At 46.9% G+C, this 26,239-nt stretch overlaps 1 protein-coding gene across 5 annotated transcripts in view; it reads right to left on the bottom strand.

The window, feature by feature from the left end:
* Nucleotides 1-1,164: 1,164 nt before the first annotated feature.
* Nucleotides 1,165-26,239, bottom strand: part of LOC102460546 (Na(+)/citrate cotransporter) — a 32,731-nt gene continuing 7,656 nt past the window's right edge. For 2 of the 5 annotated variants that reach the window (XM_075904909.2, XM_089772243.1), the window contains 10 exons: nt 25,993-26,129; nt 22,807-23,021; nt 19,327-19,498; nt 17,353-17,475; nt 15,830-16,042; nt 13,333-13,454; nt 12,330-12,448; nt 9,961-10,122; nt 5,604-5,741; nt 1,165-4,257 (listed from right to left, as the gene is read on the bottom strand). In XM_075904909.2, the coding sequence (XP_075761024.1) occupies nt 4,129-4,257; nt 5,604-5,741; nt 9,961-10,122; nt 12,330-12,448; nt 13,333-13,454; nt 15,830-16,042; nt 17,353-17,475; nt 19,327-19,498; nt 22,807-23,021; nt 25,993-26,129 (1,530 nt within the window). In that variant the 3' untranslated portion in view covers nt 1,165-4,128. The other 3 variants (XM_075904910.2, XM_075904913.2, XM_075904914.2) reach the window with 3 other exon arrangements.

The following is a 26,239-nucleotide window of genomic DNA, read 5'->3' as shown; positions in this document are numbered from 1 at the left end:
CTGCATCCAATCAAAGTGCTGCTGTGGTTCACCGGGAACGCCCCACAAATTCTAAGTACGCAAGCACAGTTAGCAAATTTAACTATCTGGGGAGGCTACCATGGCTAGGTTAATCTTACAGCTCACTAAGATGATGGAGGATCACACATGAAGCCCACTCACTAGCCTAGGTTGCCCTTCACTGGTGTCATGCAAAGTCATCATGCCCTGTGTTGGGTAATAAGGAAAACAATCTCTGCTGGATAGAAGATGGAATTCACCCGCTTGTTTTGGCAGGTTCACATCCTGTGATGTTTCCAGTTAAGCTGCCTTAGAAGGAAAAACCTGATATTTAAAGGACATGTATGAAGAGGACTCAATAATTACAACAAAAGGACACAAACCCTTTGAAACCAGGTTCTTTCTTTTCACACCTATATGCCTCTCTTCTCCTGCCAATAATAAAATATCTTATATGCCCACATAGGAAAATAAAGTTCAAATTCCACTTTTGCAGCAATACGAGAAAAAGATCTCCTGACTGACACGACAACTCAAATAACAATGTTGTTTCCTCATCTTATGAAAATTCCCCCAAGGTTACTCTTCCTGCACACAGAGCTGGGGAACGCCTAAATTAAGGGCCTTCTGAGAAACCTACTTTGAAGTGGAAAGTTTTTAATTAAGTTAATTTAGACAGGAAAAATAAGAACCTGCCATGGCATCCGAGGCTACATCTACACTGTCATTTTTTTTCAGCAGAAGATATGCAAATGAGAGCACGATTTGCATATCTTCTGCCAATCCTTTTGCAGAAGAGGTTTTGCCACTAAAAAGCCCCGTGTAGATGGGGCCATTTGTCAGAAAAAACCCTTTTGTGCAAAATTCTATAAACCTCATTTTTTGAGGAATAAGGGATCTTGCGCAAAAGGTTTTTTTTCTGACATATGGCCCTGTCTACACGGGGCTTTTTAGCAGCAAAACCTCTTCTGCAAAAAGGATAGGCAGAAGATATGCAAATGAGAGCACAATTTGCATATCTTCTGCCAAAAAAAAAACCCATGGCAGTGTAGACATAGCCCTAGTGCACCCTGATTTCACATCCCAGCTACAGCGGGATGAATAAAATGATTATTTTCAGTTCAATGGAAAGTTCTGAAAAGCCATGAAAAATATTTTGGATGGAAGAAAAGCTTTTGATTTAATTTTGTCCATTTTTTAAACTCTTCTGAATTTTATTGATTTTTTTTAAATAAAAGAAAGCAAAATCTGGAAAGGAAAAATTGTTCCAAACTGAATACTTGAAATGATTCGCATTGAAAATCATGGAACAAATCTGCTACAAGTTTGGGTGTTATCAACTGGAAAGTTTCACCCAGCTCTAATCCCACCAGTTAAAAAGGAGACTTGTGAGTCATTACTCTCCCGCAAAGAGGCCCTTGGATCACTTCCTAAAAGGCACTGGGAGTCAAGGGCAATCAGCATCTCAGGGCAGCACATTGGGCCAGATTTACAAAGGGATTTAGGCACAAAAGGTTATGGTGACTGGATAGCAAGGGTGAAAATGGGGCCAGGTTTGGGCGTAATAGGCTCATATAGATGAAAAAGCCTCAAGCATCAAGACTGTCCTTATTAAACCTGGACATCCGGTCACCCTACAAAAGACGTGGAGAGATGTCTAGTGGGATTTACACAAGCAGCTGAACACGGTATGTAATGCATACCCATTGATTTCATTGGCTACGTCTACACTGGCATGATTTTCCGGAAATGCTTTTAATGGAAAAGGTTTTCCGTTAAACATGTTTCCGGAAAAGTGCGTCTAGATTGGCAGGACGCTTTTCCGGAAAAGCACTTTTCCTGGAAAAGCGTCCGTGGCCAATCTAGATGCACTTTTCCGCAAAAAAGCCCCGATCGTCATTTTCGCGATTGGGGCTTTTTTTGCGGAAAACACTACTGTGCTGTCTACACTGGCCCTTTTCCGGAACAGTTTTCCGGAAAAAGACTTTTGCCCGAACGGGAGCAGCATAGTTTTTCTGGAAAAGCATTGATGATTTTACATTCGTCAGTGCTTTTCCGGAAATTCAAGCGGCCAGTGTAGACAGCTGGCAAGTTTTTCCGGAAAAGCAGCTGATTTTCTGGAATAACTTGCCAATGTAGACACAGCCATTGTGTTTCTCTGTGTAGGCAAGTGTTCATCAGATGCCCACAACTATAACAGCTCTTGCTTGGTTTGGGATCTTCCTTAACACACTGACAGTTGTAGCTTGTTAGATGAAGTTCATCAGCCAGAAAACCCAATTGCTGATGAACTTTGTCCTTCCCCTGCAGTAATAGGGAGGGGGCCACCCACACTGTATTGGGCTTTTGGCCAAAGTACAAACTCTTTAAACCTGAGACTAGGGTTGCCATTTCTGCTTGGACATATTCGTGGAGGTTTTAACCCATGACATAAGATCTCTTTAAGATTTCTCTCTAATTCCTGGAAACTCCAGGACAAGCCTACCTGAGAGAATGAGCATATCCCTTGGAGAGCCCAAGTGCAACTCTCACCAGAGTCAATGGGGGGGATGGTGCTCAGCACCTTACAGGATCAGGACCTTACACAATGAATTTAAATAATTATGAAACAGGGTTTTCCTTTAGGACATACCTCTCGCTCTTCACTAGAGGTTTTTGCAGATAAATATTGTCTTTGCTTTTAAAGGCAAAGCAATAATTATTTTCCCAGTTCTATAAAGAAAAAGCATAACAACATTTAACATCTTATGTGCATTAATTTGTTACATTGGGGCCAAATCCTGAAGCCCTTTTCCAAGCTGACCTCTTAGGGCTGCAGGAGTTGGGCTCTTAAGCCTCACAACACCCCTGTGAGGTAGGTAAGTAGCGTTATCCTCATTTTGAAGCTGGGAAACTGAGGCACAGAGTGGTTTAGTGATTATGTGACCATGTAGTCAAGGCTACATATTGAGTCTGGGAACAGAACTTAGGAGGTGCCTGGCACCCAGGCCTGTGGTCATTCCACTAAACTGTGGGGTTATGGCTTTCATTAATTTAGCCCCCAAAGGCTAAATAAAACCTTTCCACAGAAGCATTGCCAGACACTTTTGTAGCTGTCTGCCACCAGTTGATCCAGAAAAACTGAGAGAAATCATGGTGCTATTCCAGGTGCTACAAAACACTTTACACACAGGACTGTAGTCAGACCTGTATCAAACAAAGCAGCCATTTGGAGCCCCTTGGCCCAGCTATTGGAGCCCTTTGGCACAGGGATCCATGTGTAAGGATTTCAGGATCCATCCCACAAATAGCTGTAAATTCACTTTCTGATTATTGCTATATTTTGATACAAGTTCAAAGTCTGTTCCCACTGAAGGGCTGGTCTTTCAGGACTTGTCTTCAACCCAGAATTAAAGAGTTAACTCACAGTATGCAGGGTGGGCACTTAAGGGGTTAATCTAGGAGGTTTGAATACACCTGAAAGTTGGGCTGCCCATGCTGATCACTTCCACGTTGTCTAATAAAATACTTGCTCTGTTGAATCCTGAGTGCAACGGGCAACAACGTGAAACTGACCAAAGCTCAGCCTGGCGTGACTGCCGAGACCTGGTCTCTCAGCTTGGTATTAGTCAGCCAGACCCTTCCCAGCTGTGTGCTAATGTGCAAAGGTTTGGAAGGGAAGACCAGGGTTCAGAGAACACTGCTGGCTCTGTATTCCGAAGGAATTGTTCTCCCGACATTGCTGACCATGGACCAGTCCTGCAGTAGCCTCCAAATGACAGTTGGCATGCTCAGTCCAAGTGCTCACTAGTTTCATGGAGGTTCAAGCCACTCATTGCAGCGCCGCCTCTCCTTCATATAAAAAAGATAAATCAAAGCTTGAGCTACATTCCTGTCTTGTGTGGAGACCCACAGAGATCACAGGCACAATAGGGACGGCTCTCCCCGGACTGCAGTGCAGATGCAGCACATGTGGCTCAGTCTCGGCTGGAATGAGTTGATTTGTACCTGACCTGATATTTAGAACTCAAAATGTTGCATTCATCCTAACGCAGCATCCGAGGTTCCTATAAGGCTCTAGGCAGGATGTGGGGCAAGGAAGAAACAGTACTAGGATTCCTTTGGGTCTGCTGATAAATTCTTTACTCCTCACTGTCCAGCCGTGGTATTGGCCCAGGATGGGAACGTGTCCAAGGTGAACATGGGACGTCCCCAGGTGTTGATGGCCAAAGTGACGCAGATGATTCCGATAATGTTCATCACTATTCCAGATTTTGCCTGGCAAGGAAAAATGAAGCACAAAACACTGGCACAATGAGTCTCCATAGAGCTGCCAGAACCCATTCACATAAACACAATGAAGAAACCTGAAGGCATAACTAGATGCCTGATCCTATTAAAAGCATGGAAGTAACCACTGTGCTTGCTGTTCTATGTTCTTCCATAAATAGAACTGCCCTGGAACACGGTGCAAACTCTTAATTAGTTTGCAATCTTGAAAGACCATTGAACACGATAGCTTCCATTGTTGTATGCAGTGGAGGTCCCGGGATATTAAAGTGAGTAAAATAATATCTTTTAACTGGACCAAGTCAAAAGCTTGTCTCTCTCACACACAGAACCTGGTCCAATAAAAGATATTGCCACTTTGACAGTCAAACAAGCTGGGTTTATTGGCTGAGAGTATGATTCTGCCACACTATGGCTATGCCTACACTACAGCTTAAATCCCCATAAATGATATTGCCCAGGAGTGTGAATGAGCCACACTGATGAGCATCATAACTTAGGCCAATGTAAGTGCCCGTATGAACAATGCTATGAGTGTGGGAGCATTTCTCTTGCTGACATAGCTTCTGCTGGTCGCAGGGTCTGGAGTAATTAAGGACTCTCATCTGACACATGGATGGACTCCAGAGAGCCCCACTGACTTCAACTTGGCTCTGCATAGTGCAGCAGTTCACCTGCACTCCAGCAATTCCAGGATCAGTCTTACTCAGCTATTGGCCACAATCGGAACAGGGTCAGGCCCCCAGCCATGCTGTTGGGAACCTTTTGAAGATAATGAAGCTGCAGAGAACACAATTTTACCGTGTACGTATAAAACCCATAAGATAGCAATTTTATTCTGTATGGCATTTACTTGGAGCAAAGTGCCACTGCTTTTTACGTACCAGTTCCTAATACAACAACGCAGGGTGGTAGCATTAAAGGCGGAGGTTATTTATATGGAACCAAGGCTGCCAACAGGGAAGGCAGGGGCCCGGCGATTAGAAGAGCCTGGGACACTGAGCTGCCCCACAAGGCTACCACAGTAGCTGCTGGAGCCCTGGGCCTTGTAATTCTTTGCCAGAGTCCAGTGTGATGCAGTCTGGGCAGCACTGATGATTGGCTGTCTCTAGCCCCGCCCCTTGCACCTTAGGCCCTGCCTCTTCTGGGGATCCCAGAGCTGAGTATCCTCCCCTATACCCCTTCCCACATTTCCTCGGAGCCTGGCAAATTCTGTCACCAGTCCTGCATGTAACTCTGGAGAGCCAAGGGAACTATAGAAATGCCAGACCATAAACGTAAGCAATATTCATGATATTTTGCAAAATATCAGGGAATGGTTATCATGATCTTACCATGTCTGAAACACGGAGGTGACCATAGGAAAACACTATCGCGTTTGGAGGTGTCGCCACCGGGAGCATGAAGGCAAAAGAGGCACTGAGTGTACAAGGGATCATGATGTACAAAGGATTGACTTCGATGGACTGCGACTGAGGAAAAACAGACCAGGGGCAGCATTAGCAACATTGAGAAACAGAAGAAGGAAGAGAGGCTCAGACACAGTATGTCAGTTCACCCCAGTGTAAGGTACGACTGAAAAGCAAATTCATGATTCCCTGGGCTCCTCTCCTAGCAAAGGACGGTGTCACTGAACAGAAAGTTCATTCTAACCAGACCTGCATGGCTTGCATCTCACGTTATTGATGCAGGTCAAGGCTTCCACCCTATAGTCAGAGAGAGGGGCTGGGTTACTAGTTTGAATGCTAGACTAGCCATTAGGAAATCTTCACTTCTAACCCGGCATCTGGCATAGACTATCTATCCATGGGCAGGTCATTTGGAGTAGGATCTTTCAGAAGTGCACAGGCCTGGCTTAGCTCAGTTCCCATGGAAGGCAAGAGGCATTTCACCACTGGCCTCAATGGGAATGGTTTTAGGTCAGCACTGACCTGATTTATGGATCTGCTGAGCCCCCACAACTTCATCTGTGGTCATGGGAGCTCTAGGTGATCAGCACTTTTGAAAAATCAAGAATCTCTCTCAGTTCCCTAGCTGTAAAAGGGGAGTACCATTGTAAAACAAAGCAAACATGTGTTACCTCACGGGATATTTATATGGGTTAAGGTAAATGATTAGGGTTAAATGTTCTTGTTCTGTGTTTAAACAGCACAAAGAACAGTGGACCCCTCATCCGTGGCTGAGGCTCCTAGGCCCTACAATAATAATACATTTTGCCCTCAGAGGGGCACCCAAATCCCATCCTAATTAAAGGCAACTGCACATGCATATCTGAGGGCAGAGTTTGGCTCCATAATATTTTCCAAACATTTGGGGATGATCGATCTGTATATCTGAGGTATTTCAATGGCTCATTTGCTTAGTACCTGAGTGCCTCACAGTCACAGAATCTTAGGACCATAATGCTGGAAGGCACCTCAAAAGGTCATGCAGTTTAGCCACTGCAGCAGGACCAAGTAAACGAAAACCATCCCTGACAGCTGTTTGTTCAACCTGTTCTTAAAAATCTCCTCTGATGAAGATTCCACAGCCTCCCTTGCAAGGCTATTCCAGATCTCAACTACTAGAAAGTTGTTCCCACCATCTAACCCAAATCTCCCTTGGTACAGATTAAGCCCATTACTTCTTCTCTTACCTTCAGTGGACATGGAGGACAACTTGTGACAGTCCTCTCTAAAATGGCCCTTCACATGTAGTTATCCTTACTACCTCCTGTGAGGTCTGGGAACAAAGTCTGGGGTCCCCAGACTCTTATCTGGTATAAATCAAACTTAAAAAGCAACAAATAGTCTGGTAGCACTTTATAGACCAACAAAACATCTAGATGGTATCATGAGCTTTCGTGGGCACAGCCCACTTCTTCAGATGACTAGTCATCTATGTGTTTTGTTAGTCTATAATGTGCTACCAGATCATTTGTTGATTTTTGAATTTATCCTGTACAGACTTACTCGGCTACCCCCTGAAAGCTGGTATAAATCAATATATCTTCACAGACTTCGGTGAAGTCACATGGCTTTATGCCAGATGAGGGTCTTTACCAAAGAGTGCCAAATGTTATCATCACTTCACTATACACGAAATCTCACTCTGTATGAATTCTGTACAAGCAGGTTTCACAAGGTAGTCTCGTTGTCCTGAAATGGCATTCAGCCAAAGATCCCCATAATCACCATTTAATTTATTTTGTATATAAACTGTTTATGACTCTGACGAGTCAGTATTCTTCCTGCTGGCTTTCTATTCTTATTTTCATACTGTCCATCTCTTCTAAATCAAACATATGCAGTGACTCTCACCCTGCCCATAACCAGTGCAGGGTGAGAAGGGCAGCTGCCTAGGGTGCAAAGCCATGGGGTTGGAAAAATGGGGAGAGAAAAGCCCAATGGGAGAACAAATATGCTTACAGAATCATAGATTCATAGAACACTAGAACTAGAAGGGATCTCAAGAGATCATCAAGTCCAGCCCCCTGCCCTCTTGGCAAGACCAAGCACCATCCAGATCATCCCTGATAGATATGTAGCTAACTTGCTCTTAAATATCTCCAGCGATGGAGACTCCACAAGCTCCCTAGGCAATTTATTCCAGTGTTTAACCACCCAGACAGGAAGTTTTTCCTAATGTCCAACGTAAACCTCCCTTGCTGCAATTTGAGGCATTTCTTCTTGTCCTATCATCACAGGCCAAGAAGAACAATTTTCTCCCTCCTCCTTGTAACACCCTTTTAGGTTCTTGAAAAAACTGCTATCATGTCCCCTCTCAGTCTTCTCTTTTCTAAACTAAACAAGCCCAGTTCCTTCAGTCTTCCCTCATTGGTCATGTTTTCTAGACCTTTACTAATTTTTGTTGCTCTTCTCTGGACTTTCTCCAAATCTTTCTTGAAATGTGGTACCCAGAACTGGACACAATACTCCATTTAAGGCCTAATCAGTTCAGGGTAGAGCGGAAAAATGACTTCCCATGCGTTGCTCACAACACTCCTGCTAATGCATCTCAGAATCTTGTTTGCTCGCTCCAGATGCTAAAATACCTCGCTATAGCTCTGCTCTGTCCTCTTGCCAACACAGAGTTGGTTCCATTACCTTCAACATTCCCATGCATGAAGTTTTTTCTCCTAAATGAGGCTTGCTACATGTCTGGTTTATTTCTCTTCACAATTCACTTTTGGCTGCAGAGTTACATATAAAAATGATGCTTGGTGATTTTTTCCTCCTCTGCATGGTATAATTTGTGGTTCTGGTCAAATTTATAGGGAGTTCTGTTGTTTGATCTCCCACAACACTTTGAGATGGTTTTCCAAGTGATATAGGCACTTGATTATAATTACAAGACTCACAGAGCAAAACATTATGCCCATTTTGTGGGCTTCTCTAGTATCCAGAACTTCAGTGTCTATTTAAGACACTGCCAGCTAAACAGCCTAGTTCAGGTTAATTCTGCTTGAAAGATAAAATTAAAATTAATTAAAAATAAAGACAAGGCTATCTATACTCATCTGCTCTAGTGCCAGCTCTGCTCAAAAACATCTGTACCATTTTAGTCCTCTCCTTATGGATTTAAAAATGTTCTGTTTTATTCTGCAGAAAGAGACTGAGATGGCTGAAACATCCTAGGAAATGAATGAAGTGTGCTGGATATTACCAAAGGAGAACACAAATCTTGAAATGCGGGGGGAAGGGAAATCTGCTGTCTACAAGAAGACTGTGAAAGCAAAGGAAATAACATTTTGCATTTATTTAACATTTGTAATCCAAAAGGAGCGTAAAGCATTTAATTAATGATATACATCCAGGGCTCAGTTCTCCACTGTCCTTTCCTTGGGTCATCATTTACACCTCTGCAAAGTAGGGGTAAAATGTTAAATACATTTTGTACTCATTTTGCACTTGGTAAATGATCATGCAAGGTGTAAGGCAATAGAAAAAACAAGCCCTCAGAACTAAACTTATCTAAACAATACTAAACGCATGTGCTTAAGTTTATCCTAATTGGCTTCACTGAAACTTTTTCATAAGTTTCATAACTTTCCATATTCATAAGGTCCAGTACTTCAGTTCACATGTGCTTAATTTTCAGCTTGTGTTTAGGGCCTATTGACTTCAGCGATGCTCTCCTGAAATGTTTTTGGTGGGGACTGGCTAATGCGCGGGGACAAGCTAGAACTTTTAACCTCCAGACTTCTGGTCGAATACAGCCCAAGTGACCCAAAGTCCTTACCAGCTGACTGGTGTTGAGTGAGCTCTGTTAAATGATTTGGTGGCTCAGTCCACTTTCTAGTGGATAAGTGCCCGCCTTGCACAGCAGTTGGCATTAACTGGCCTCCTATTAGGCAATTTCAGGAGAGGGACCACGGAAGTTGATTTACTCTCTCACTCCAGGAGTTGTCCCATCAAGGCTGATGCACAGTGGCAGGGCAGTAACAGGGAAGTCTGCAGAGCTGCTGCCTGTGTGATACCTGGCCTGTGGATAAACAAAGGATGTTTCCCCTAGCACTGGAGCCAGTGCTGTCTGATACGTTGTATGCTTTCTGGAGTAACCCTATTTGCATAAAGATTCCCTTGGCTTAAATCATATATACTGCACATGGTAATTAATATGGCCTTGCTCTGTTTTAAAAGATTATCCATTTTTCTTTGATGTTAAAGTCAACTTTACAGATCAGCAGTGAGAAAAACCCATGAATCTTACCAAGGACGCAAAGACAGGTAGAAAGAGGGTGGCCGTAGCTACATTGCTGGTGCATTCGGTGAAGACTGCGATAACAAGTGAAAGGATCACTGCAATGGCCCAGGGTGGAACAGCATGCAATGGGGTCATCTGATTCCCCAGCCATTTCGACAGACCAGAAGCCTGACAAGATCAAGAGGTGCATTTCAGTAAGACACGGAACTCTAGACCATTGCTCATGCAGTGTGCAATGTATTGCCAAACCCCAATACACACATGAAAACAGGCCATTGACATTAGTGGTTAGAGCATTCAAAAGCAGGCAAACTGGGTCATTTATAAAAGAAATGATGTGAGCTTTCTTTAAAATAATAATAAAGGAGATTCCCTGCCAGTTGGAAATTAAGTCAGATTTATTTCTCCCATTCTCATCAGAAGGAACTTACAGTTTTGCCATGTAGAAGCATAAAACTGACTTATATCCAAGATCAAGGAAGTCACACCTTGCCAAGAATTTAATGAATTGCTCACAGGAATTATTGAAAGAATTGCTAAAGCTTCTGAAGGTACTGAATCGATTGTGTTTTCCTTCATGAATACTATCAGAGATTATCTCCAGTGGCTTTTAAAGATTTTCTGCTATGCAGTCCAAAACCCACACTTTGAAACCTGCAGATCCAAAGTCTGGGCAATGTTCCAATCCAGGGCTTTTATTTGGTCCGTCATTTAATAACAGTCCAGCCACAAAGTTTGGATCAGGAGGTGAACTTCCTCAAAGCTGGACAGTTTGAGCTTCTGGGGGTTTGATCCAGACCCATCTCAACAGGGATGCAAGAAACAGTTTAAATTTTAAGAGTTTAAAGGGCTCTTGCAAATCCTTGCCTACTTCTAGAACTGAATTGAACCTTTTCCTAAGTGAGGAACATTAGATCAGAACAGTGGCCCAACGAATCCTATTCCTATCTCTGATGGTAGTGACTACGGGTGCCTCTACACTGCACTCTTAGCTCGAAACAAGCTACGCAATTTGAGCTGTGCAAATTGCGTAGCTTATTTCAAGTGTATTGCGAAATAGCTTAGGTCATAATTTGGTACTGTCTACACAATGCCAAAATTTCAAAATAAACCACTATTCCAAAATGTCCCTTAATCCCCATGGAACGAGGTTTACAGGGACGTCAGAATAGCGTGCCCATTATTTTGAGAGAGACCTTGAAATAACAGGCTTGTTCAAAAGACACAGAATAGCTATTTTGTGATACCAGAACTATCCGGAAATAGCACTGCAGTGTAGACGTACCCTACCAGACCTGCCAAAGGAAGGTTCAAGAAACTCCTAGTGGATGACTATGGAATAAGATTCACATAGAAGTTGGCTGGATTAGGAAAGGAGATTTAGGGGCTGCATCTAGTGGCCCAGGATGCAGCCTCAAAAGCTCTACATGCTGCTGTTCCCCCTTGCTTCCCGGCTGGAGCCTCATGCATCTCTGGCAGTGGTGCTTGCCTGCAGGCTCCACTCCCTCCACTCCCATGGGCTGGGAATTATGGCCAATGGCAGTGGTGGGGGTGTTGCCTACAAGCACAAGGCTGCATGGAGCCACATATCCCCCAACCTTCACCAGGTAAGCACCAAATCCCTTTCCTCCCACACAGACCCTGCACTCCCATCCCCACCCCATTCCTGCACCCTATCTCCCATCCAGACCCTGCTCCCTCACCCAGATCCTGCACCCTATTTCCCACCCCTACCCCCACTCTCCAGCTGCCCCCTCCCTCATATCTGGCCCCACCCCAGAGCCTAGGAAGCCCCACAAAATCTACTAGCCCAAGGCCCCCAGAAGAGCTAATCCAGCCCTGACAGAATTGCTTTCCAATCCCTCCTGTGCCCTGAAATATGAGGTTTGCATCCCTTCTAAACAATCCTCCTAACAGCTCTGAAGCTACTGCACCGCTGCACTTCTGTTGACAATACATCACAAGAAAGGCAACTCTCGTGCTACTTGCAGCTAAGGAAACCCCAAAGAAGACTTCCAGTCAACCCTTCCCAGATTCTGGAGAAACATGAGTAAAACACTTGAAGTTTTGGAGTTCAATTCCTGAGGCGCACCCATCCCTAATTCTGCTAATTAGCAGTTCAGCCCTTTGCTTAGTTTGTAATGAAAATGGTGCCAGGGCTCAAGCAATTTTTTACATTCATAACTGAGGCAGCAAGTCCAGAGGTGTTGGGGCTATATACTGCCAAGCATAGAAGGGCCAAGGTTCAGCCCTGGTGCAAATAAAGCCCTGCTTCACAGGCAGGTGCTGTTTGGACTCGTTGTTATGAACAAGACCAAAAAGCAGAGCCAAGAAGTCCCCCTGGGACTCAGTGGCAGCTAGAGGGTAAGTCATACATCGCTTCCACTGGCCAAGGCAAATCCTCCCCCTAGCAGCAGCACAATGTTCCAGGGCATCTTCCTCTGAACCACCTTCCAGTCCAGCAGCGGAGCTGGGAAAAAGGGCTCTTGCGTCACTGAAATGATAAAAGCAGAGCATGGAATGCTGTGAGATGGAGATGCCAACTTTGTTCCAGCTGTACGCTCAGATGTGCGCTTACTGTAGCTACTACCCCCGCGCAAAGGAAGCGCCCGCACCCAGTGACTCACAGGGTACATGATCGCCCAGGACAGGAATACTAGTGAAAAAACTGCCCGTTCTAGTGCACATTGGGTTAGGGCCAAGCACCAGCAGTAATTAAGGTTAGCTCCCAGGGATTGCACACACTAAGGGCTTGTCTATTTAAACACACAGACCATGTCTACACTAGACCTAGAAGGTCGCTTAAGGTACGCAACTCCAGCAGATGCTCCCATCGGCTTCCCTTCCTCCTCACAACTCCAAGTAGTACAGATGCCAGTCAAAGCTGTCATCAGCGTTTGATTTGCAGGTCTATACTAGACCCACTAAAATCGATTGCCAGAATGCCAATCTCCAGCATGGCGAGAGAAGACATGCCGCCCTTCGTTTGCAGCAGGCTGGAGCGTGAATCTGTACTGCACCAGCTTTCCACACACTAACTCTACCCAGGTTCCCCATGGACACACAGTCAAAGTGCCACAGCAGATTCTGATCTACCCTGCTCTGAAAGAGGAGTTGGATAGCATGCTGCACAGGGGAATTTTTAGCAAGCAGCAGGATCCAGACAGACAGCGTGCAGCAGGCTGGCCTAGGGTAGATTTCCCCATCAGTTTGCAACACCCGAATGGTTCCTGCAGACAAGCCATAAGTCACAGAGGATTGCTTCCTCCAGCACCATCAGCTGCAGCTGAGCAATGACTTCCCAATCTCAGCATGGTGAGTTGTGTTCTCACCACAGAATCACGAAGCCGCGATAGTGTCAATTTCTCTTTCCGTTACCTTCTTCATTCTGTTCAGGGTTAAAGCTATTTTGACGATAGCAGTTGAACTTGGGCTTAGTGGCAGGAACTATGAACAGTAGTAGTGCAACAAAGAGAGCTACTGTGGCATCAGTAACGTACCTTCAAGAAAAAGCACACAGCAGTTTAGAATATAGGACACTCTTGCTCCATTACATGGCACCCCTCCAGCATGGCATCTACCCAGTACACACACACCATTGTCCCTGTACACTGTAACCCACAAGTCCTATTTACTTTTGTCCTTACAATCTCTCGACATGGTCAAGAATTCAGGAACATTTTGTACCAATATTGCAGACTGTGATACTCAGACCAGCAAATCTCTATATTTGTATCACCTCACTGAATGTCATTTTGCAGTTCTACTGAAAGATCTCAAATGTCTGCTCTACCACACTTCTGTTAAGTAGGGAAGGATTATCATCCACATTGTATCCTGGGGAAACTGAGACACAGAGTGCTAATTAAGTTGTCTAAAGGTGAATGAATGCCTGGACCAAAACCCTGCTGGAATATCAGCCCTTTGAAAATATTTCCTTTAAGAGGCTAAGGTGCTTAAGTCCGATGTGTGTCTATGCTGCAATCCCCAGATGTGATTGCAACATATGCAGCGGCCTTAATCTAGCTGCTATAAGTACCTAGAGCAGTGAAGCTGCAGCAACGTGAGTTTCAGTGCGCACCGTCCAGCCTACCAGGAGCCCTGGGTACTTACACTGGCAACTGGCCTGTGTCCAAGCTACTGCAGCTTTGCTGCTATTGGTACTCAGGCAGGGGAGCCACAAGCCTCTGTAGGCCCCTGGGCAAGATGTGTGGGTGGGGAGCCAGCTCTGTGCTCCTGAAAGGGGTGGGTCCTCAGGCGGAAGGGCAGGGGCAACCTTCTGCACTGTCCAGAGCACCACATGCCTCCCCCTCAGAGCTGCCATAGCACCAATTTTTAGGGCCCGGGTCTCTCTGAACTGCCGGGCCCCAGGGCACCTTCCCCCTTTGTCTCCACTCCGGTTGGCAGATAGTTAGATTAGAGCTAGTGCGAGTGTATCTGCCTATGGTGCTATCACACTTCCTATGGCAGTGTAGACATACCCTTAGGCACTTAATGGGAGGTGCCCTAACTCACTTTTGAAAATGGATTTAGGCTCCCAAAGGGGTAGCTGAGTTAGTCTGTAACTGGAAAAACTTAAAAAAACAATGAATAGTCTAGCACGGGATGGGCAATAATTTTTGATGGGGGGGACCACTCCCAAGATTTTGGAAAGTGGTTGAGGGTTGCATTCTTCTATGGTATTAATGGAGGAGGTGCAGGGACTGACGTGGAAGCTGGGTGCAGAAGGGAGCTTGGAGTAAAGGACTGGGGTGCCGGAGGCAGAATGGAGTCTTAGAGGGAGTTTTGGCAAAGGAGGTGGTTGTAATCTAGGGCAGGGAACTGGAACACAGGTTTTTGGGATGTGAGCTAGGATAGGAGGGGATTGTGATCTCAGGCAGAAGATTCGGGTGCTAGATCTGGGAAGCGGTATGGGTGCATGTGGAGTAGTGGGGCAGGTGTGTGGGCAAAGGGTTGGGGAAGGGAGAGGCTAAGGTGCCAGAGGCAGGTTCTCACCAGAAGACTTACCTGCCTGCCTGCCTGCAGAGCTAAAGGCTTGCAGAGCTTAAAATGTTTCTGCCTGCTTGGCCATGTGCTTGAGTGAGGCTACGTCTAGACTGCATTGCTTTTCCAGAGGTATCCTGGAAAAGCAACACTGTGTCCAAGGAACACGTCCGCTTTTTTGGAAAAAATTTTGAAAAAGCGGATGCACTCTTTTGCCATCCCTGTAAACTTAGTTTTACAAGGAATAAGGAAGAAATGGCTCAAAAGAGCACTTTTTTCCAAAATTTGGCACCGTGTAGAGCTCTCATGAGCACAACTTTTGTACATGCAATTGGTGCATCTGAGCTGAATAAAGACACTTCTCAACAGGAAAGCCACAACAATTCAGATGTTGCTGCACATGTGGGGTTGTGGCAAGAAATGATCTTAATTGTGTCTCCCCTTAAAACTTGTGTGCAAGGTTAAGAGCACAGGAGGAAGATAGAGAAGTCATTCAAATCACTGAGTCAGTTTATTTGTGGGTGATGGATAGCTTCTCCCTTGCAAATGACATTACTGCCTATTAAAATGACATTAAACCTGATCCTAGTTCATAAAATTGGAAGGCTAATAAAAATATATACACAAATTGGATTGACACACAAATACAATGAATATCCCTCACACTGGCTCTGCAGCACCTTTGTTACATGTGCCTCTTTAGAGCAGAGGTTGTCAATTATCTGGTGGTTTAGTGCTGCCCAACAAATGAGAACTAGCATCAGACCTATCACGCAACGTCCATGTGTGACGTGAGACAGGAGCTGAATGAAACACCCCTTATGATCAAACAGGCGTAGAGGCAAATAACATATTGCTCCATCAGCCAAAACACTGCAGGATTCAAACTTACTCTTCATCTTTGTTGAAGAGGAAGGTGGCCCAGCCAGGAACAAAGCCCGGATCTCTACTAAACCACAGGAGAATCAGCAGAAGGAAGAGCATAAGGACACTGAATTCAGCAAAGGAGATGGATCCTAGTTTCTGGTGCTCTTCCTTGAGCACACGGAGAGCAGATTTCTCTTTGTCCGATCTTTCCATCCCGCAGCCCCATGTTTTTCTAAAACTGGAAAAAGAAAAGAAAGAAAAAGTTAAAAAAGTAAAAGGAAGGACATTATAAATATTTCCAAGAGAAAATACAAGCAAATCCGCTTTGACTCTTGCCACAGGGGGCACAAGAACCCTGTTAGCACCCCGTGGGAATGGCTGCAGCTTCAGCATGTTATAAAGTTAACAGCTCCTGTCTTATCCTTTGCACATAGCTGCTATGGGCTACTATCGCCTGCTGAGATGTGTGGTCTGGGGAGCAGGGCACTGCACTGGGAGTCAGGAGAGCTAGAGTGTATTCTTGACTCTGCTACAGATTTGATCTACAACCTTAGGCATGTCACTTCACCTCTCTGTGCCTCTGTTTCCTGGCCCACTCTTTGCCCATCTCGTCTAGATAGATTATAAAGTCATTGGGGTAGGAACTCTTTCTTACTACGTGTGGAGTCTCAAGATCAGTTGTGCTCTCTAGAATATACTGGAAAATAAAAATTAACTACAAATGCGATGGTAACAAGCAAAGTTCAATCTCACCACAGAGGGTTATGCATGTGAACTTCCTATTAAAGATATACAGTGTTACATGACATGTGTGATTCCAGTACTTTGCTTCCAAATTGTAAACTGGGGTGGGGAACCTCTGACCCGGGGGCCGGCTGTGGCTCCCAGCTTGCCTGGATCCAGACCCTGTGGCTCAGGGATTGTCCCCCCCATTGGGGAGCCTGCATTGGTGCTCTAGACCTCTGCCACTCTCTCACAGGGCTGGAGAACATAAAATCTACCAGCCTGGTCTCCCCTAGGCTCTGGTGTGCACAGAGAATGTGAGGAGTGCCTTTTTCCTTCTCAGTCAGGGACATCTCACTTTGGGTGCGTTTGCACCGCACCCTTAGCTTGAAATAAGATAAGCAGTATTTGGATTCTTTTCTGGAATAGGTGATTTCGAAATTTGGTGTGTCTGAATAGTGCCAAATATTGAAATAAAACACTATTTCGAGACATCCCTTATCTCTCATATCACAAGGTTTACAGGAATGCCAAAATAGCGCTTCACTATACCTTGCAATAGCGGACATGTTCAAAAGACGCAGGGTAGCATTGCAATGCAGACATACCCTTTGCTTCTCACTTGTGTGTGGACCCCCGACTGATTTTTCTCTGGATCAGTGGCTCCCGACCCAAAAAGAGTTCCCCACCTAAGCTCGGCATCATGTAATTTCAGGAACATACATAGTATTCCCAATAATAGAAAGACAAACCAAGAGGGCCAGAGTCTCAGCTGATTGACACTTGCTCAGGACCTGCCCCGCAACATTCTATTTGTATACTTACTTGAACCCCATGAATGAAAACTGGAGCCAAAACCAAGATAAAGTCAACATCAGAATCATGTTAGGAAACGCAAATCCAAACCAGGAAGCAAAATTCAAGATATCGCCATTTTCAGGGAACAACCTGAAGAGAGAAAAGCATGATTTCTCTACCAGGGTCAAATCACTTGCGTATATTCTCCCTTCTATATGTGCTAATGGGAACAATACAAGAGCCCCAGGGCTTGTCCATTACTCAACCCTATGGGCCTCCTCCAAAGCCAATTGAAGTCAGTGGAATGACTCTCCTGGGCGCTAACTGCCTAGACTGAATTGCCCCCTGTTGTTTACACAACGCTTTACATGAGGGCTGTGTCTAGACTGGCAAGTTTTTCTGGAAAATCATCTGCTTTTCTGGAAAAACTTGCCAGCTGTCTACACTGGCCACTTGAATTTCCGGAAGAGCACTGACGATCTCATGTAAAATCATCAGTGCTTTTCCGGAAAAACTATGCTGCTCCCGTTTCGGCAAAAGTCTTTTTCCGAAAGACTTTTGCGCAAAAGGGCCAGTGTAGACAGCATAGTTCTGTTTTCCGCAAAAAAGCCCCGATCGTGAAAAAGGCGATCGGGGCTTTTTTGCGGAAAACCATGTCTAGATTGGCCACGGATGCTTTTCCGCAAAAAGTGCTTTTTTGGAAAAGCGTCCTGCCAATCTAGACGCGCTTTTCCGAAAATGCTTTTAACGGAAAACTTTTCCGTTAAAAGCATTTTTGGAAATTCATGCCAGTGTAGACGTAGCCTAATTGCACACAGTAGCCCATCTTGCTGTTTTTCATAATTCATAGAATTTAAGGCTAAAAGGGACCAATAGATCATCTAGTCTAAATACCTTCATATCACAGCCTGTTACATTTCATCCCTTGCGCTGCTGCCTCTAATAGAGGTACCGCTTTTAAACCAGCTGCACCCAGCACCGACTCCTGCTCCACCCTCTACTGCCTCTTATAAAGAGCGGAATGTGAGTAGTCAACTCCGCTACCTGAGGGCTACGTCTAGACTGGCATGATTTTCCGCAAATGCTTTTAACGGAAAACTTTTCCGTTAAAAGCATTTGCGGAAAAGAGCATCTAGAGTGGCACGGACGCTTTTCCGCAAAAGCACTGTTTGTGGAAAAGCGTCTGTGCCAATCTAGACGCGCTTTTGCGCAAAAAAGCCCCGATCGCCATTTTCGCGATCGGGGCTTTTTTGCGCAAAACAAATCTGAGCTGTCTACACTGGCCCTTTTGCGCAAAAGGACTTTTGCCCGAACAGGAGCAGCATAGTATTTCCGCAAGAAGCACTGATTTCTTACATGAGATCGTCAGTGTTCTTGCAAAAATTCAAGCGGCCAGTGTAGACAGCTGGCAAGCTTTTCCGCAAAAGCAGGTGCTTTTGCGGAAAAACTTGCCAGTCTAGACACATAAGATTAGGATTACTGGGTAGTTACCTAATCAACTACTTTTTACATCTCTACCAGGTACTACACCTTCCTTAGGAGATGGGTCAGAGCGAAAGTCCTGTTATAACTGGGGTACAAACCCTGTTATTTTGCAGTGTGGACGCAGCTCAAGCTGCAGACCCAAGTCAGAAGGTCGGCGTAGAGCAGTCTGGAAGCATTAGCACAGCTCTGTGACCTGGGCACAGGAATTACAAGCCCAGTGCAGGCTGAGACACACCAGCCTGGCTCCCACAGACCTGGGTTTACAATGCAAGGTAGATATACCCCCAATGGGCTGCAATGACAGACTGGAAGCCTTTGATTTAGATGCCAACTACCCACTTGTGCTGGAGCAAAAGCTTTTGAGGCAAAACACAGCATATATATTATTTGTTATGTCATGCACACAGGTAGCTGCAGCTCCTAGAACCAACATCAGTGGCGATCAAGTCACACCTCCAGCTGTGCTGGTCCAAACGCAGTATTTAAGAGACCGAAGGAGAAAAATCAAGAACTTACTGGTTCATCTGACCTTTCAAAACCAGGTTTGGCCCCGTTCCTGTGAGAGTTGCGGTTCCTCCAATACTAGCAGCATAACACACACACAGTGTCATCCCCTTACTGATGCGCTTGTTCAATTCCCGGTCACCAGGAGCTTTGGGCTCATCACGAATGTGTCCGTTACCAAGGACTGGAAACAAAAAATATGAACCTACCTTCAGAAAAGCAACGGAGCTGCAAAGCTCAGCACAGAGGCAGCCAGGAAGGCTCACAGACTTGCCGAACTTCTGGGCAAGATGGAGTGTGGCTCTACGCTACAAAATGGGGTGGGGCTTCAGGAAGAAGGGGTGAGACTAGGGCCAGCTGGTCCTCACTGCCACACAGAGTGCGCTGCACTGGCGCCCCTCCCCACAGCCAGCCCTTAGAGCTGACAGAAGTGCGCCACGCAGGGCTCCAGCAGCAAGTTAAATGGCCTGAGGCCTGGGTCCTTTTGAATCACCAGGCTCCAAGGCCACTGTCCCCCTCTCCTCCCCATCGATGGGCCAGCAGGCAGCGCTCCCGGTCCTGCAATTTCTCAATGCCTCTTGTTGTACTGGATGCCAATCTACACTGATAATGTCCTCCTAACCCCTTACAATAATGCTCCCTATAAAGAGAAGCGAGGATGGTCCTGTGGCTATGGCACTGATTTGGCTTCATAGAGACTAGGGCTTGATTCCTGCTTCTGCCACAGCCTGTTTGTATGAGCTTAAGCGAGTTGTTTTCCCTCTCTGAGTAAGTTTACACTGGGCTCTGACTCAGATTTAAGCCCAAAGCCCCATTCCATCCACACACAAATCAGCATGACTCGGGTCAGCAAGGCTATGTCTACACTCGTGGCTTCTTGCGCGAGAAATATGCAAATGAGGCTAAGCATGGAATATCGCCAAGCCTCATTTGCATACCTAATGAGCCGCCATTTTGCAGAAAAGGCTCTTGTGCCAGAAGGAGTTGTCTACACTGTCTACTACATTATTTTCAGGAATAATGGCATTTCGCAAGAGGGTTTTTCTTGCACAAGAAGGGGCAGTGTAGACAGCTCCTTCTGGCACAAGACCCTCTTCTGCAAAAATGGTGGCTCATTAGGTATGCAAATAAGGCTCGGTGACAGTCCACGCTTAGTCTCATTTGCATATTTCTCACACAAGAAGCCGTGAGTGTAGTAGACATAGCCCAACTGCCCAGGAGTGTGATCCTCTTAATGGGACTGATCCAAGTAATGCCGTGGACATGTTAGTGTGGCTGTGCAATCCAGGTTCAGCAATTGTGAGCCTAGGTGCACAATGCAGCATGGACGCTCAAGCATAGGCTTGGAAACTCTGTGCCCACAAGGCCTGGCCACACAGACCTGGTTATGCAGGGCTTTTGGGCCTCCGTTTTCTGCTCCATGTAATGAGGTTAACAGTGCTTCCCTGCCACAGAGAGGAGTTGTGAGGTAAATATATTAGGATCTGGGTGTTGCCCAGAATTTCAGGGATGGTGTTATTCAAACACCAAAGCAGGAACCCACAGACTAACACTGGAGGCTTCCAATACAGCTAGAGAAAACATAGGCTCCAAGCTGTTCCTGATATAACTGCTAAGATCACGGTGTCTGTTTCCATCAGGCCTGTGTTTGCTTCAGTAAGAGAGTCTGTCCTGTTGCTTCTTTTGGACCAGGGCCTAATTTGGAAACCCAAATTATGTTGTGGGACTGGGTTAAAATCACTGTGGAAACTGAGAGCAATTGCTCCCACAGCAGAGTGGCAGCATTTTTTATTGAGCGCTCATATTGCATAGCCTATCACTGAACACAGAAGAAAATCTACAGCCACTACCACAGCTCTGAAGTTCGACAAGGGCAGCATTATCACGAAGCACCAAGTGAATTCTGGGTAGGCATTAATATATGTCCTGCATCACCACAATCATTCATGGATTTCACCCTCCCAACATCCCTGGGAGGCAAGGGTGTATTGGGATGTTAACTATCGGTTAATTGACTAATCGAGTAGTCGATGGAATTTCCATCAACTACTCAATTAGTCGATGGGGGTGGGGAGCTCCCACTGCAGTTGAAATGCAGTATGAACCCTGGGCTCTTACTACATTTAAATTGCATCCACAGCAGTGTTAGATCAACAAGGCAGCCCCTGGGATCACTGCGGCTCTGCCTCCCCTACCCCTATTTCCCCCGCACCGTGGAGATGGTGCTGGAAGAAGCCGGCCATCAGCACCAGCTCCTGCTTTGCCCTCTCTTGCTGCCTCCAATACATTGGTGGAGGGGAGGGGGAGGATGGGAGCAAGTAACTGAGTACTCACTCGAACAGTCACTTACGTCTCTAGGATGTATTACCCCCAATTTACAGATGAAGAACTGAGGCACAGGGGAGATTAACTGACTTACTAGAGATCACCCAGAGAATCTGGGACCGAGTCCATTTCTGATTAATTTAATTCAGGCCCCTTGAGTCCCAGTCTAGTTCCCCACTCCATAGAGCAAACCGCCCTTCTTCCTCTGAAATGTACAATAGGCCCTGATCTTACAATAGCTCCACATGGGTGGTCTTCTGTGCCTGCCAAGCACAGGCCACCACAAGCCTAGGAGCAAGGTGTGGGTGGGCCTGGCTCCGCAGTCCCAGAGGAAGCGGCATCTTGGGTGGAAGGAGCGGGGCCAAGGACATTTAGCCTTAGCACCACCCACAGCATGCCGCTGGGCCCTCCCTCCCACCACACCCTCAGAGCTGTGCAGAATGGTGGAGCTACATTCCTGCATCATTTCAAAGGTTCCTGGAGCTCCCAGCCTCCGCCAGTGCTGCCAAGACACTAGAACTCATTAAGGATGCAGAAAAAATCCTGCTCATCGCAGGATAAGGATCTCCAAAAATCCCAAAGTACATAGAAAGAGACTGTCAAACGTGGAGAGGCAAAGAATCCCCACGAGGGCGAGTACATTTCATGGGAGGACACGTCCCAGCTCTCAGCTTCACTGAGACCCTGCAGCTCCTTCTCAGTCCATATTCAATCAGTATTTCAGTATTTCATTGCTTCCCCACTGCCTGCCCTCAGCTTGCTTGAACAGCAAGGACAAAACAAAAAGAGAGTGGGGAAATGTTCAGTCATGCCTCAGTTCTTTAGGAGTCAAAATCCCATTGACACCCAGGTTCCTCAGGACAGTTGGGTGCTTTTGAAAATGTTACCCATTGGTTTCAGAGTCAAAGGCAGCTGTGGATGCCTGGCACAGTTGAAAATTAGGACCAGAGCACCCACAGCTAGCAGGCAACCAGAACAGACAGCCATTTTTGAAAATTTGGGCCTTACTATATAACTTGGATTGTTTCTGGGTAATAGCACTCCTGTTTTCTTAGGAGTCAATACGAGTTTTTTGCCTAAAGTCAATGGGCTGGGCTCAGGTCCATATCAGGCTTTGGTACAGCAATAGAAACAGACTTTTATTGGACGTACTGGGCAGCCCCTTACCCTGTACGTCTGTCAGGCTCATTGCATTCTTCTCCTCCAGCTCGATCACTGAATTCACTAGCCCCATCGGTTGGTCCATAATTGTTAGGTCCTGCTCTGTGCTGTTCATCTGATCCAAGACAGCCTGGACGATAGGGACCATCATGGCGGTCGTGGCCGTGTTGCTTATCCACATAGACAAGAAGGCGGTGACGCCCATAAAGCCCAGCATCAGGCTGCATGGAGAGAAGCAGACAGCAGGAAGGAAAAATAACTGTGAAACTCCTGCTGGGATTTCCAGCCAGTGCGACCTACTTCCGGGCCACTCAGTACAGCCGGCCCCACCCTGAGTGCACAGCCTGCTCCAGGAAAGGAAACCCTTGTTTAGTTTTTAGTGGGCGCATTGCTCTCATTTGAGTCAGACCAGTACAGTTAGCCTCATGCGTCTCCCTGTGAGTCACTTCTCTGTCATGTAAGCCCTAGTTCAGTGGTCTCCAGCCTTTTTAAGCAAGAGATCACTTTTTGAATTAAGTTGCAATCCAGGATCTACCTCAAACCCAAACACCCTTGTCCCCACCTCCTTCCCGCCACTTCTCCAAGGCCCTGCCCCTGCTCACTCCATCCTCCCTCCCCCATCCTCACTCACTTTTATCAGGCTGAGGTCAGAGGTTTGGGGTGCACTAGGGGTTCAGAATGTGGGCTCCAGCTGAGCACCACTTACCACAGGTGGCTTCTGAGTGGTGGTGCAGGGGCAAGCTCACCTCTACCCTGGCCCTGCACCATTCCCAAAAGCCACCAGCAAACTCTCTCCATCTCTATTCCCCTCTGCTCTGTGAAGATGGAGTACAGGGTGGAGGGAGTGGCACCCTGACATTAGCACCCCCCCCTTCCTCTTCTTCCCATGCTCTGCACAGCAAGCAGGAGGCTCCCAAGAGTAAGGGGCACCTCCAAAGCAGAGGACAGGGGCTGCACAGCAGTGCTGAGAGGGGTAGATGAAGTGCCAGCACTTGACAGCCTCCTGGCCAAACCTCTCAGGATCACCTGTCAAAGGTTCCAAGATCTACCAGCAGATCCAGATCTACTGGTTGGTGACCACTGCCCTAGTTGTAAGCACCTATCATTTAGCCAGCATACAAAATCCACTTCATAACAGCAAACCACAAGTGAGGTTGCCTTCCTCTCCTCTGATTGCTGCTAGAAACCTGGAAAATTGCACTCTCGGTCTTATATTGTGAGCCTGACTTGGGCAGTGAACCCTGGCTAATACGTGTGTGTGGGCCCCTGGACAAAGTGGGGGGGATGGCTCCATGCTACCAAAGAAGGCGGAGCCTCAGGAAGAGCAGGCAGAGCTTTGGGCAGTGAAGTCTTCACCACCCAGAGCATGGCGTGCCCTCCCCTGCTCTCAGAACTGCATGAAGCATGTGGCATTGTGCTCTAGTGGCAATTCAAAGGGCCTTGCACTCTAGCACCCACTGCAGTAGCAGCAGCAGTGGCCAGGAGCCCTAGGCAGCTAAGAATCACTGGGCTTGGGGGCAACGGCTCCCTTTGATCCCTGCCCATCGACAAGCCTGGGAGCAGTGGTGTTGTTGGCCGCCCCCTCATTAACATCAGCACTGGAATTAATAAGACACAGACCGGGCGCCATTTATGTCTTCTCTTTGCTAACAACCGGCTGGAACAGGACGCAGGCTTTTGGCATCCATGAAAAAGGCATCAGGGCTCTCAGCATCACAGATATGCTGGTTCCTGGAGCCTGAGCACAGGGGATTTACAGAGATGGTCTCTGCTGGAAGCAGGGGAGTAAAACCCTCCTCACCGCACTGCCACAGCCACTTTATGGCTACTATTGCTGCCCATGGCTTGAGCAACAGATGTTACCCCGCACCGTGCAGTCCAGATAGCTCTGGTCCCACTGGGCATCTCCTTGCCCCCTCTGGGGCCTTTGCCCTTGTCATCCAGTCTCTGTGCGGGTGCCCTGGTAGGAAGCTCCCCAGCCTACAGGTTGGGCACAGTCCCCCTGGGTGATGTGTCCATTGCCTGCCTCCCCACACAACAATTCTGAGGGACTTAAGCACCACACAGGTGGGAGGTAGGAAGGATGTGACCCAGAACAGACTCTCGGGACATTCGGCCTCAAACTTATAAGGTCTGTTCTAGAGCCCTTCTGGGACCTGACTGCCTGTGTCCAGGCCTGGGGCAGGTCAGGTGGGAAAAACCTCGACCCTCTTAGCCTCGGGCCTGTAGGATTAGTGCGGTGCTGGCTGCGTTGCCTATGCCTCTCGGCCGCCATATGAGCTGAAGAGCCTGGCACCTCTTACTCTGCAGCGCAGGCAGTGCAGCAGCAGGGCATGCAGTCCCCAGTGCATGCGGCTACCACCCCGCCAACTCCAGAGCAGGAGGCAGATGCAGCAGCACTGTGGAAGGGTCAGGTCAGAAAATGACTGAGCCCTCTCAGGTTGGGGTCATGCGGGCTTGGGTCAGGCTTGGGGTGGTTTTACTCCAGCTCCCCAAAGAATCAGATTCAAACAGGGACTGAATGTCCAATCCAACAGCACTCTGCCCCCAAATGGGAAACACGAATGCCAGGCAAGAGGGGCTTAATGAGGCACTTGGAACTGCACTAAGGCCCATTGAGTCCAGTGTAAGAATTGATAAAGACAGGTCTGCCGGTGGGGCAGGGAGAGTTGCCCTGTGGCCTGTCAATTCAAAGGGGATGGAGCTCCTGGCCACTGCCACTGCTACTATTGCATTAGTGGTGGCCAGAGCCCTGGGCCCTTTGAATCACACTTGAGCACCTCTGGAGGGCTAGCTGCCCCAGCCCTGTCTCTTCCACCCAAGGGCCCGCCCCTTCCAGGAACATGGAGCTGGGCCCCCCCCACACAAGTGGTGAACTCCCCAAAACAGAATCCAGCTCTTTGTAATTCTACAGAAAGACTTCCGCTGACTTCAAACGTAGCTGAAGGATGAGTATCTTCCCTTGCAGCCGTTCTGCCCTTCCAAACACTGCCCCATTTCTGCGGGTGTACACAACCTCTGGAAGCCCTTTCTAGAGCAAGCAAAACCACTGAGGCTTTTGTAGGCTGTGTGCTGTGCAGCTCAGGTCTCCTGCTCTTCCCCATTTCTCCTGGCATCTGAAGAAGCTTCTGCTAAGCTTGGCTGTTCCTGATCACAGATTGATAGGATGGCAGGTTTAACAGGGCCTCTTACAGTGGGGGTTTCACTCCGACGATCAGCAGGACCCTCAGTGCAATGCGTCTGTGCAAATTCCAGTGTTCCACGGCTACTGCCACAATCAGCCCCCCAACAAACAGCATGTTGGTGTCCTTCAAGTACTGCATACACACCTGCAATGAGAGGTACTGCCTGTCAGTCTCTGATCCACAAATATCAACAGCCATGATACTCAGGTGCAAGTCCTATACATTTTCTCAGTTCCATGCCTGTGTTTGCCTAT

Source organism: Pelodiscus sinensis, chromosome 21 (assembly GCF_052426305.1).
Source record: "Pelodiscus sinensis isolate ZL-2025 chromosome 21, ASM5242630v1, whole genome shotgun sequence".
NCBI classification, from domain to species: domain Eukaryota; kingdom Metazoa; phylum Chordata; order Testudines; family Trionychidae; genus Pelodiscus; species Pelodiscus sinensis.
Note: the sequence above shows the minus strand (reverse complement) of the source record. Positions and strands in the feature narration are given on the sequence as shown.